Source organism: Mobula birostris, chromosome 11 (genome assembly GCF_030028105.1).
Source record: "Mobula birostris isolate sMobBir1 chromosome 11, sMobBir1.hap1, whole genome shotgun sequence".
Lineage (NCBI taxonomy): Eukaryota > Metazoa > Chordata > Chondrichthyes > Myliobatiformes > Myliobatidae > Mobula > Mobula birostris.
In genome coordinates, this window is record NC_092380.1 from 10,224,391 (window position 1) to 10,238,250 (window position 13,860).

Consider the following 13,860-nt stretch of genomic DNA (forward strand, 5'->3'; position numbering starts at 1 on the left):
TGGCTCGATCCGGGTAATGCGCCTGTCTGTCCCAATTGACATTTGGATCCCAGGTACCTGGGGTTCCTCAATGTACAGTTGCAAATCCTCTGAGCCCTTAATCAGCACAACCTTACCTTCGGTTCCACGCCAGAGACGGGAGTGCAGAGATCTGGGCTGAGTCTCCCAAAGCAGTTACAAAGAAGCCCCACTCAAAAAATGCTCGAGTAACTTAGCAGGTCGGACAGGGGAATAACCAGTCAACATTTCTGGGCAAGACCCTTCATCAAGAGGTGAAAGGAAGACAGAAGAAGCCATTCTAGCCCAAAATGTTGACTCTTTATTCATCTCAATAGATGCTGCTGGACTTGCTGAGTTCCTCCAGCATTTTGCATGTCTTACTCCAGATTTCCAGCATCTGCAGAATCTCTTGTGCTAACAGAGGAGAGCAGCACCTTTGGATGTGCTGCTTTTGACAGGAGTGATTTAATCGAAGACCTGCATGCTCTTCGAAAGAATCCAACAGAATTTTTTTTTGGGGGGGAGATCAGTAAAGAGGGTTTTTGAACCTCAGAAACACAGGAGATTCTGCAGGTGCTGGAAATCCAGAGCAACACACACAAGACGCTGGAAGAACTCAGCAGGTCAGGCAGCGTCTATGGAAATAAATAAAAGTCAACATTTCATCCCAAGACTCTTCATCAGGACTGGAAAGGAAGGGGAAAGAAGGTAGTGGTGGGTGGTGGGGAAGGAGGACAAGCTGGAAGGTGATAAGTGAAGCCAGGTGAGTGGGAAAGGGAAAGGGCTGGAGATGAAGGAATCTGACAGGAGAGGAGAGTGGACAGGGGACATAACAGCAACTGAGGAGAAGAGAAGGTGTAAGGGGGGGGGCAGAGTGGGGAATTAAAGAAGAGGGAAGAGGAAAGAGGAAAGTTAGCAGAGGGAAAGGGAAGGGGAAGGGGAATCATTACTGGAATTTGGAGATAGTGATGTTCACGTCAACAGTTTGGAGGCTACGCAGATAGAATATGAGGTGTTGCTCCTCCAACCTGAGAGTGGCCTCATTATGGCAGTAGAGGAGGTCATGGAGCAACATGTTGGAATGGGAATGGGGATTGGAATCAAAATAGATGCCATTGAACCTCAGCGCATTTTCCAATATCCAACATCACCAGAAAGGAACTCCGCCCCCACGTTTAACTTACCCTTCCATCTCCTCCCCAGCTGATTTAATCCCCACCTTCCCCTCAAAGTTAATTTCTACTCCTCTCCCTCTGAGCAAGTGGGATCTTGCCCTATGCAAATTTCTGCCAGGTTTCAAATTCAAAATTCAAGTTTAATTATCATTCAAACGTAAATGCAGCCAAATGAAACAGCGTTCCGCTGGGGTCAGAATGCAAAGCATACACAGCACATTCAAAATAGTGAGCAAAAAGAAATAGTCATGCAAAAAAGAACGTACATATTCTGCAACAGTGGCTGCAGTTTAGAAAGCACTTCATTCGCTGTAAAGCACTTTGGGACATCAGGAAAATTACTTCAGGAATGTAAATCTGTCATCACCACAGGCTTGTGAGAATTAGAACAAGACTGAAAATTTATATTGATCCATTTCTTTTCTCTGGGTTTCAGCCACTCAGAGTAATACCAATTATCAACTTATACTCAATATTTCTTTTAATTAATGAATATAATGGACTACTTATTTGTTGTATATTTATTATTTATCAATTTACTTAATAATATATTTAAATATAATTTATTAATAAAAATAAACGCACTTATTATTGTTTAATTTAAATTGCAAACGTTTTTAGGTACATTGGTTAACATGCTCTGAAATGTTAAATAGTGACTTAACACAAATAAATTTTATTCCACGTTCTTATCTAGTTTGCTTAGTGATATTCTGAAATATTCACTCTATTTACTAAAGCTTTGCACGTATTAAAATATTATTCATCTCGATATTTCTTGTTTGTGTGTTCTTCCCAATTTATTAAGCATAGATTGTAGTTTTACACTTACATTATTTAACATGAATTTTTAATATTAGATTATTTAGTATGTAGAACGATATTGTTATCAGATTTCTTAACGTACAATATCAAAATATACCCATAAAATTATTTTGCATTCATTTTTATTTTGAAAACTCGGTATTACCTCATATTCCATATAGGATCACCTCATATTTTGTCCTTTTAAAACGCAACAATATTATCATGCATAATTACTGCTACAAGGACATTTAACAGGTACAATAATTTAAAAAAAATATATTTGCAGGATGCTTTAACAGCGGGATTACATTTTTAATATTTAATACATTATGCATATCAAATATGCGATCGCAAGGTAAGGTTGTTAGCCTTTATTTCGTGCTCCTGCATTGACATGGTCTTTCGAATTCCGCTCGCGAATCGCCTTTTCTCCCCCACCCTCCTCCCTCTCTGCTCGTGCACTCCGGCTTGGTCCAGGCGGCTTCCGTGCCTGGGAGTGCGCGCTCCCGCCGGCGCCGGGCGCGTTCCCGTCGCTCCAGCGCTGGGAGAAGGCAGAGGCTGGAGAAAGATGGAGACCGGAGCAGCCTATGGAGCTGGCAAGGCTGGGGGCGCCTTTGACCCCGTCACATTCCTCAGGCAGCCTCAGACCATACTCCGGGCTGTCAGCTGGGTGAGTGGGGGTTCAAGCTGCCGGCAAGGGTGGGGAGGAGGTTCAGTGAAGGTGGGCAGAGGGGGAAGGTTGGATTAAATCAGTTAAGGAGGGTGGGTGATGGGGATTTAAATTAGCCTGAGATGTGTGAGTTAAACCAGACAGTGGCAAGGGTTTAAATTAGACTTCTTGTAGGAGAAGGGGTTAATGCTGGTGAGGGTTGTGAACATAGTTTGTACTGGTTAGGTTGTGAGACGCGGGGGTTAATGATAATTAGAATTGTCAGTGTGACTGTGGGAGGGGCATTAAATACTGACTAGACTATGGGGGAAGTTAACCCTGGTTAGACTGTGGGGGGGGGGGTTAATGCCAGCTAGACTGTGGGAGAGGAGGTGTTAATGCTGGTTAGACTATGGGGAGGGAGTGTTAAGGCTGGTTAGATTATGGGACAGGGTGTTAACAGCATTTAGTCTGTGGGAGATGTGGGGTTAACGCTGGTTGACTACAGGAGATGTGGGGTTAACGCCGGTCAGAGTGCAGGTAATGTGGGGTTAATGCCGGTCAGAGTGCAGGTAATGTGGGGTTAATGCGGGTCAGAGTGCAGGTAATGTGGGGTTAATGCGGGTCAGAGTGCAGGTGATATGGGGTTAACGCCGGTCAGAGTGCAGGTGATATGGGGTTAGTGCCTGCCAAACTGCGGGAAATGTGGGGTTAATGCCAGCCAGACTGCGGGGGATGTGGGGTTAATGCCGGCCAGACTGCGGGAGATGTGGGGTTAACCCCGGCCAGACTGCGGGGGAGGGGGTGTTAACCCCGGCCAGACTGCGGGGGAGTGGTTGTTAACCCCAGCCAGACTGTGGGGGAGGGGGTTAACACCGGCCAGACTGCAGGGGAGGGGATGTTAACGCTGGCCAGACTGCGGGGGAGGGGGGTGTTAACGCAGGCCAGACTGTGGGAGATGTGCGGTTAAACGCGGGCCAGACTGCGGGAAATGTGCGGTTAAACGCGGGCCAGACTGCGGGAGATGTGGGGTTAACGTGGGCCAGACTGCGGGGAGGGGGTGAACGACGGCCAGACTGCGGGGGAGGGGAATGTTAACGCTGGCCAGACTGCAGGAGATGTGGGGTTAACGTGGGCCAGACTGCTGGAGATGTGCGGTTAACGTGGGCCAGACTGCAGGAGATGTGGGGTTAATGACGGCCAGACTGCAGGAGAGGGGGTGAATGACGGCCAGACTGCGGGGGAGGGGAATGTTAACGCTGGCCAGACTGCGGGAGATGTGGGGTTAACGCGGGCCAGACTGCAGGAGATGTGGGGTGAACGACGGCCAGACTGGGGGGGAGGGGGTGTTAACGCCGACCAGACTGCGGGGGAGGGGGGTGTTAACGCCGGCCAGACTGCGGGAGATGTGGGGTTAACGCCGGCCAGACTGCGGGAGATGTGGGGTTAACGCCGGCCAGACTACGGGGATGTAGGGTTAACGACGGCCAGACTACGGGGATGTGGGGTTAACGACGGCCAGACTGCGGGGGAGTGGGTGTTAACACCGGCCAGACTGCGGGAGATGTGGGGTTAACAACGGCCAGACTGTGGGAGATGTGGGGCTAACGCCGGCCAGACAGCGGGAGATGTGGGGTTAATGCGGGCCAGACTAGGGGATGTGGGGTTAACGACGGCCAGACTGCGGGGGAGTGGGTGTTAACACCGGCCAGACTGCGGGAGATGTGGGGTTAACAACGGCCAGACTGTGGGAGATGTGGGGCTAACGCCGGCCAGCCAGCGGGAGATGTGGGGTTAACGCGGGCCAGACTACGGGGATGTGGGGTTAATGACGGCCAGACTGGGGGGGGAGGGGGTGAATGGCCAGACTGGGGGGGGAGGGGGGTGTTAGGCCAGACTGCGGGAGATGTGGGGTTAACAGCCAGACTGCGGGAGATGTGGGGTTAATGCGGGTCAGACTACGAGAGATGTGGGGTTAACAACGGCCAGACTACGGGGATGTGGGGTTAACGTGGGCCAGACTGCGGGAGATGTGAGGTGTTAACACCGGCCAGACTGCGGGGGGAGGGGGTGTTAACGCCGGCCAGGCTGTGGGAGATGTGGGGTTAACGACGGCCAGACTGCGGGAGATGTGGGGTTAACGTGGGCCAGACTGCGGGAGATGTGAGGTTAATGATGGCTAGACTGCGGGAGAGAGAGTGTTAACCCCAGCCAGACTGGGGGAGATGTGGGGTTAACGTGGGCCAGACTGCGGGAGATGTGGGGTTAATGCCGGCCAGACTGCAGGAGATGGAGTGGGTTAACGCCAGTTGCATTGTGGGAGATGGGGGCGGGGGTTAATGCTGGTTAGACTGTGGTGGTGAGGTGGTTAATGCTGCTTTAGATCTCTTGGGTTTATCACATTAGGGTGAAGAGTGGGTTAATGTAGGCCTGGAGAGCAGAGTGGTTTAAGGCAGTATGGAGTGTGTTTAACAGTGGTTTCACACAGTGTGGAGTGTGTTTAACAGTGGCTGAGGGAGAAGTTTCGATGTAGGCCAGGATTGGGGTTGAGAGTTGTTGGGTTGACGTGGCTGGAAGAGGAGGGTGGTGATGGCGGGGTAAGAAAGTGAAAAGGGGGCTGATCTGGGCTGGAATGCCAATTGAGGAGTGGAGGTTAATGTAGACCAAGAGCCAGGGGAGAGGGTTAAACAATGCAGGGAGAAGTGGTTAAACACGGCCTCACGGAGCACAGTTAATTGAGCTTGACTTGTAGGGGGGAGAAGTTCGGGAAGAGCAGCCACCATAACTCAGGTGGCCCAGAGTGGGGAAGCCGCAGCAATATGGGAGCTGGTTCAGGCTGATTGCGCGTGAGTCCTGGCATGGCGAGATAGTGAGAGGATGAGCAAAATCACCCCTCACTGAAGCAAGGTAAGGTGCTAGTGTGACATAAGAGTTGTTCAAAGCACCCTGATAGTTCAATGTGTGTTAATTAAGAACCAATACGTGCCTCGTGCCTTTCCCCATGTGTGCTAATGCATGTTACACCAGTTAGAATCTGCTGGATTGCAATTATCTCAGGTTGGTTGGCCTTGCCTTGCTGATCTTGACTACATTAATAATAACTTATTTATAGAGAACCCTTCATACTGAATCACCAGCATATGTCGTGAAATTTGTTAACTTTACGGCAGCAGTACTCTGAAATACATGATAAATAAATATGGGGGGGGGGAAAACTGAGTTACAGTAAATATATATCTATTAGTTAAATTAAAATAGGTAGAGCAAAAACAGAAATTAAAAAGTAGTGAGGTAGATAGTAATGGGGTCAATGTCCATTTAGAAATTGGATGGCAGAGGGGACGAAGCTGTTCCTGAGTCACTGAGTGTGTGCCTTCAGGCTTCTGTACCTCCTCCCTGACCGTAGCAACGTGAAGAGGGCTTGTCCTAGGTGGTGGGGGTCCTTAATGATGGACGCCGCCTTGCTAAGGCACAGCTTCACGAAGATGTCTTGGATACTAGGGAGGGGCTGGTGCCCCGGGGTAGAGCTGTCGGCAACTGATTTCAATCCTGTGCAATACCCACCCCCCCCAACACCATACCAAATGGTGATGCAGCCAGTCAGAATGCTGTCCATGGTACACACTACTATAGTTCAAAGTTCTCTTATAGTGCAAACATGAAAATAAAGGATGAAAAAACGTTAGTCAGAATCAGGTTTAATATCACCGGTATGTGTCAAGTCAAGTTTATTGTCATTTAGCTAGATACATGTATATAACATTTATAGCCATATAATATATGTAACATATATAACCATATCATGTAAATAGCTATATAATGTATTTAGAAACGAAATGTTTCTCCTCACCAGGGTGTGAAGCACGGTAGTACACATAACTCACATTACACAGGATAACTTATGAAAGTAAGGATAAAATCTACAGATGAGTCACACATAAATAACAAGCTAAGGTGCATAAAGTAAATATTAGTCCTGATGAAGGGTCTTGGCCCGAAACGTCAGCTGTTGGCTCTTTTCCATAGATGCTTCCTGGCCTGCTGACTTCCTCCAGCAAATTGTGTGCCTAAATTAAATATTGTAAGGTGCAGAACAGAATAACCAGCGCCACTTCGAGTACGATGCGGCAGGGATGTCAGAAGCCCAGTGGCCTGAGGGAAGAAATAAACACAAAATAATCTGCAGATGCTGGGGTCAAAGCAACACTCACAACACACTGGAGGAACTCGGCAGGTTGGGCCGCATCCGTGGAAAAGATCGGTCGACGTTTCGGGCCGGAACCCTTCGTCTGGCCGGAAACGTCGACCGATCTTTTCCATGGATGCTGCCCAACCTGCCGAGTTCCTCCAGCGTGTTGTGAGTGTTGCCTGAGGGAAGAAACTTCCTCATCCTGACCGTTCTTGTCTTAATGCATCGGAATCTCCTTCCTGATGGTGGAAAGTCAAAGAGGATGCTGGATGGATGGGTGGGGTCCTTAGTGTCGTGAAATTTGTTAACTTTGCAGCAGCGGTACGATGCAATACATGATAATATAGAAGAAATATCAATTATAGTAAGTATATATATAATAAATAATTAAATTAAATAAGTAGGAATAAAAAAGTAGTGAGGTAGTGTTCATGGGTTCAATGTCCATTTAGAAATTGGGTGGCAGAGGGGAAGAATCTGTTCCTGAATCGCTGAGTGTGTGTCTTCAGGCTCCTGTACCTCCTCCCTGATGGTAACAGTGAGCAGAGGGCATGTTCTGGGTGATGGGGGTCCTTAATGTTAGACGCTGCCTTTTTGAGGCATCGCTCCGTGAAGGTGTCTTGGATACTACGGAGGCGAGTTCCCATGATGGAGCTGACTAACTCTACATCTCTCCGCTGTGCAGTTGCCCCGCCCCATACCAGACGGTGGATGCAGTCAGTTAGAAAGTTCTCTCCACGGCACATCTGTAGAAATTTGCAACTTAAAAGCAAGGTTAAATCAATAGGTTTTGAGCTGGTGTTTAAAAGTGTCAAATGAGTCAGTATCAGGGTATTGAATTCCACACTTTAGGAACATTGTTCAAAAAAGCTGACGTGCCAATTATCTTTTGAGGGAGATTGTTTGACCGGCGGAAGAAGACCTGGGAGTTTGAGCAGGATTACAAAAAGATTATAAAATATAATTGAGTTCAGTGGGTGTTTTTGTTTTCAATCATCCCCTCTGTTATTTAGAATCCTGTGGGATCTCTGGAATATTGGTAGTATTTGATACCTCCAGCATGTGGGAAGGGGACTGAATCCTAAATTAGTTAATTTTGGTCATTGATATTTATTATAGCCCATGATGGAGGTTTGCCAGCAGTTAACAAAAATACATTCATTTTTTTTAGAATTGAAATTGAGCAGGCAAGAAATTATTTTATTGAGATACAGCGCGGGATAGGTGGGATGCCCAGCGATCCCTGATTTATCCCGAGCCTAATCACGGGACAATTTATTTGTTTTTGTTTTACGATGATCAGTTAGCCTACCCAGTGCGTCTTTGGACTGTGGGAGGATACCAGCGCACCCGGGGAAAACCCACGCATTCCACGGGGAGAAAGTACAAACTCCTTACAGAGGACGTCAGAACTGAACTCTGAATCCCAATGCCACGTGCTGTGATAGTGCCTCGCTAATTGCTACGCTCCTTTAAGTGTCCAATATCCAAATACATATTGTTGGATTTTGTTTTTAAACTTCCATTAAAAGTTCAAAGTTCAAATTGCACTTATTATCAAAGTGTGTATGCTTCATATACCACCTCAAGATTCATCTCCTTAAACAAAGAAACCCAATAGAACCCATTAAAGCACAAGAAGGCTGTCAAACACCCAATGTGGTGTTTAAAAAAAAACAAATTGTCCAAACTATAACAATAAGCAAATAGCATTCAGAACTCAAGTTCACGAAAGTGAGTCCACAGCTGATTAGTTGCAGACCACAGCCTCAGTTCAGTGCAGAGATGCGTAAACCCTGTGCAACAGCGAGCTGAAACATCAGTGTGTGTCTCACCTTGGATTTTTTTTAAAGCGGAGTTATAATAATAAAACATGGAAATATGGAATTGATGCTACGAATGGATCATGATCTTACTGGATGGTGGAATTGGCTCAAGGAGATTAAATGGCCTATTCCTGACCCTAATTCGCACATTTGTACAAATCACAGTATTTCTTGGAGGATAGGAGATGACTTGATAGGGGTGAACAAAATGATAGACCGAGTGAACAGCCAAAGACATCTTCCCAGGGTGGAAAGGACAAGGGACCATAATTATAAGGTGATTGGAGGAATGTATTGGGGGATGACAGAGTTAAGTTCTTTACACAGGGAGTGGTGGGTCTGTGGGCCGCCATGCCAAGAGTGGTAGTAGAAACAAATACGTTGGGGGCATTTAAGAATTTCTTAGATAGGCATGTGGATGATAGAAAAATGGAGGGCTATGTAGGAGAGAATGGTTAGATTGATCTTAGGATAGGTTAAAAGGTCGACACCCACATTGTGGGCTGCAGGGCCTGTACTGTGTTGTAATGTTTGATGTAGCAGCTGAACTGAGGAAAGAATTCCCAAAATAAGTACCTCCCCAACTAAATGAAAACATTATTGCCTTTGAGAAAATCCCTAGTCCCCAGGGCTCGCTAAACTACATTCATCAGATTCACGTTCTAATCATTCCTTGGATTGAGAGGAGTTCCTTCTTCCTCATGAAGGAGGAGCCCAGTGCGTGGCTGGGGATGTGATGTGGTCAGCGAGACAGATCTCTGGTCAGCAGTGCAGGATATGGGTTAGTAGGCACACACTCTGACCTGTGGCAGAAGGTAAATAGAGTGTGCATGTTGAATGGGGAGATGAGTCATTTTAATGGGGAGCTGCTATAGTGATTTGGACATAATTTCATGTCCTTGTCTCGGAAGCATGGGTATTGGTTTTTTATATACCAAGATACAGTGAAAAGCTTGTCTCGTATACTGTGCCATTTGCCCATAACTGATTTATTCTCCCTCTCAACACCATTCTCCTGCCTTCTCCCTGTAACCTTTGACACCCTTACATCTGTATACAATCATTTTAAATATGTCCAATGTCTTGGCTTCCATAGCCATCTGTGGCAATGAGTGCCACATATTTACCACCCCTTGACTAAAGAAATACCTCTCATCTCTGTTATAAAGGTATGTCTTTCTATTCTGCGACTTTGCCCTCTGGTCCTAGACTCTCCCTCTGTTGGCAACGTTTTATCCATGTCTCTTTTGTTTCTTTTTCTCTCTGCACACTGGGTGTTTGTCGGTCTTTTTTAATGGGTTCTTTTAGGTTTCTTGTTTTGTGACTGCCTGTAAGGAGACGTATCTCAAGGTTGTATAATGTATACCTACTTTCATAATAAATGTACTTTGAACTTCAAACTTTGAGTAGGATTACTGAATGGGACCTGGTGAGTCAAATGGCCTAATTCTGCTCCTGTGTCTTATGAATAGGAGGACAATAAGATGAGATTCATGTAAATGGATCTTTAAGGGTTAGTGTAGACCAAAGAGCTTGTTTCTGAACTTATGACCCTATGATCAAATCTTCTACAAAGTTTTTTATATTCTGTATATTTATCTGTTTTTTCTCATAGATTTTTTGTGCGGGACAGTGTGGTTGGGGGGGTCAATGTTCTTGTTCTATTTTGTGTGGGGGGGTGGGGAAGTTTGAGGAGATTGATAATCATGTTGCCATTCTTTTGTGTGTGTGTATGTGTCGGGGGTGGGGGGGGAGATATTGGGCTTTGATGTTTCTCTATGAACAACCTCCATGGCTTTTTTTTTGTTTCGTGACTATCTGGAGAAGACGAATCTCAGAGTTGTATACTGCATACGTACTTTGATAATAAGTGAAACTTTGCACCCTTGAAGCTTTGAAGTGGGTATTGGGTGAGGAGGAGCGCAACACATTCACAGCAGAGATCACGGTACAGGCTGAGCTCTGAGGAGAACTGGAGAAATGGGAAGTAGAATTCCAGTTAAACATTGGTTTAGTTCCAGAAATGCAAATCATATGGCCATATTCCAGGAATATGTAGAGGAAACATATTGATATTCCCTTCAAAATTAAAGGGATAAATGTGTTACAAGTGAATAAATTGTAAGTAGGTTGTGATTGATGCAATGTGATGCGTAATCTTTTATTTTTGCAATGAGTTTAAAAGCCACTTATACTCAGTGGCCACTTTATTAGATATCCACTTCAAGGTTAGACATCTGTGCTTTCAGAGATGCTCTTCTGAACACCACTGTTGTAACGCATGGTTATTTAAATTGCTGTCAGCTTGAACCAGTCTAGCCATTCTCCTCTGACCTCTCTCATTAACAGTTTTCACCCACAGCACTGACACTCACTGTATGTATTTCTGTTTTTTGCACCATTCTCTGTAAACCCTAGAGTAGGGGTTCCCAACCTTTTTTATGCCATGGACCCCTATCATTAACCAAGGGGTCCATGGACCCCAAGTTGGGAACCCCTGCTCTAGAGACTGTTGTCTCTGTTTAGAGAATAAAGTAGCCACTGAGTGTATATTTATATAAAAAAAGGGAATTCTAACATTGTTTCCTGGATCTGAATTATTGTACTTCAGATTCAGTCATTCAGTCAGGAGATGTGAATGTTAGTTGAGTCTTGGTTGGTTATAGTTTAGAGTGAATTTCTTCTTCCATTGTCTTTGTCAAAGGAACAAATGGAAGATATAAAGTTATCACACAGTAGGGAGGATGACAGAGAAGATGCAGATCTTTATCTTTATGGCTCAAGGATGATAGTTTTAGCCCTGTGGAGAGAATGGATAAAACTGCTGTCCAAAGAGCAGAGAAGGTCAGTAGATTTACTACTGATGCACAAAATGTTTTGATGGAGTAAGTAAAATGATTCGGAGTCAGGTTTAATATCACCGGCGTATGTCATGTGGCAGCAGTACATTGTAATACATAATAAGAACAGTAAATTGCAGTAAGAAGTATATATAAGACATAACTTAAGTAGTGCAAAAATAGAAGGAAAAATACTGTGGAAGTGTCCATGGGTTCATTGTCCATTCAGAAATCTGATGGCGAAGCAGAAGAAGCCGATCCTAAAACTTTGAGTGTGTGTCTTCAGACTCCTATACCTCTTCCTTGCTGGTAGCAATGAGAAGAGGGCATGTCCTGGGTGACGGGGGTCCTTAAAGGTATGCCAAAATGGCAATGTTGCGATAGTCAGGGGGAACTTCAATATGCAGGTAGATTGGGAAAATCAGGTTGGTGCTGGGTTCCGGGACGAGAGCTTCTAGAGTGCCTAAGAGATGGCTTTTTACAACAGCTTGTGGTTGAGCCCACTAAGGGATTGGGTGTTGTGCAATGAATCAGAATTGATTAGAGAGCTTAAGGTAAAATAACCCTTAGGGAGAAAGTGATCATGCTATGATTAAATTTACCCTGAAATCTGGGAAGGAGAAGCTAATGTCAGATGTGTCATTATTACAGTGGAGTAAGGGGAATTAGAGGCATGAGTTGGCCAGAATTGATTGGAAAAGAACACTGACAGGGATGATGGCAGAGCAGCAATGGCTGGAATTTCTGGAAGCAATTCAGAAGGCACAGAGTGTATACATCCCAAAAAGGGAAAGGTATTCTGAACAAAAGATGACACAACTGTGGCTAACAGGAGAAATCAAAGCCAGCATAAAAACCAAAGAGAGGGTATATAATAGAGCAAAAATTAATGGAAAGTTGAAGGATTGGGAAGCTTTTTAAAAACCCAACAGACGGAAATTTTTTAAAAAGCCATTAAGAAGGTAAAGTTTCTTCAGGTACATAAAGTGTTAAAGAGAGGTAAGAGTGGATATCAGACTGCTGGAAAACGATGCTGGAGAGGTAGAAATGGAAGACAACGAAATGGCAGATGAACTGAATAAGTATTTTGCGTCAGTCTTCACTGTGGAAGGCACTAGTAATATGGTGGAAGTTCCAAGTGTCAGGGGTCATGAAGTATGTGAAGTTACCATAATTCGAGAGAAGGTTCTTGGGAAACTGAAAGGTCTGAAGGTAGATTAGTCACCTGGACCTGATGGTGTACACCCCAGGGTTCTGACAGAGGTGGCTCAAGAGAAAATGGAGGCATTAATGATTTTTCAAGAATCCCTAGATTCTGGAATAGTCCCAGAAGACTGAAAATTGCAAATGTCACTCCACTCTTCAAGAAGGGAGAGAGGCAGAAGAAAGGAAACTAGGCCAGTTAGTCTGACCTCAGTGGTTGGGACGATGTTGGAGTCAATTATCAAGGATGAGGTCCTGGTACTTGGAAGAACATGATAAAATAGGCCATAGTCAGCATGGTTTGTTCAAGGGAAAATCTTGCGTGACAAATCAATTGGAATTCTTTGGAGAAGTAACAAGCAGGGTAGACAAAGGAGAATCAGTTGATGTTGTGTACTTGGATTTTCAGAAGGCCTTTGACAAGGTGCCACACATGAGGCTGCTGAACAAGCTACAAGCCCACTGTATAAGGGGAAAGACTCTAGCATGGATAAAGCAGTGGCTGATTGGCAGGAGGCAAAGAGTGGGAATAAAGGGAGTTTTTTCTGGTTTGCTGCCAGTGATTAATGGTGTTCCAGAGGGCGACTGATTCTTTTTATGTTATATGTTAATGATTTGGATGATGGAATAGATGGCTTTGTTGTAAAGTTTGAAGACGATATGAAGATAGGTGGAGGGGCAGGTAGTTTTGAGTAAGTAGAGAGGCTACAGAAGGACTTAGATTAAGAGAATGGGCAGTGAAATGGCAGATGAAATACAGAGTTGGGAAGTGTGTGGTCCTGCACTTTGGTAGAAGAAATGAAAAGGTTGACTATTTCTAAATGAAAAGAAAATGCAAAAAACTGAGGCACAAAGGGACTTGGGAGTCCTTGTGCAGGATTCCCTAAAGGTTAATTTGCAGGTTGACTCTATAGTGAAGAAGGGAAATGCAATGTTAGCATTCATTTCAGGATGACTAGAATATAAAAGCAAGGATGTAATGTGGAGATTTTATAAAACACTGGTGAGGCCTCGCTTGAAGCATTGTGAGCAGTTTTGGGCCCCTTATCTTAGAAAGGATCTGCTGACATTGGAGAGGGTTCAAAGGAGGTTCACGAAAACGATTCTAGGATTGAACAGCTTGTCAAATGAAGAGCGTTTGATGACTCTGGGCCTATATTGACTAAAGTTC

At 45.0% G+C, this 13,860-nt stretch overlaps 1 protein-coding gene across 2 annotated transcripts in view; it reads left to right on the forward strand.

The window, feature by feature from the left end:
* Nucleotides 1-2,503: 2,503 nt before the first annotated feature.
* The window catches only part of LOC140204797 (synaptogyrin-1-like), a 56,070-nt gene continuing 44,713 nt past the window's right edge, over nucleotides 2,504-13,860 (forward strand). For both annotated transcript variants that reach the window (XM_072271604.1, XM_072271605.1), the window contains exon 1: nucleotides 2,504-2,652. In XM_072271604.1, coding sequence (XP_072127705.1) covers nucleotides 2,551-2,652 — 102 coding nt within the window. In that variant the 5' untranslated portion in view covers nucleotides 2,504-2,550. The remainder of the gene's footprint in view (nucleotides 2,653-13,860) is intronic.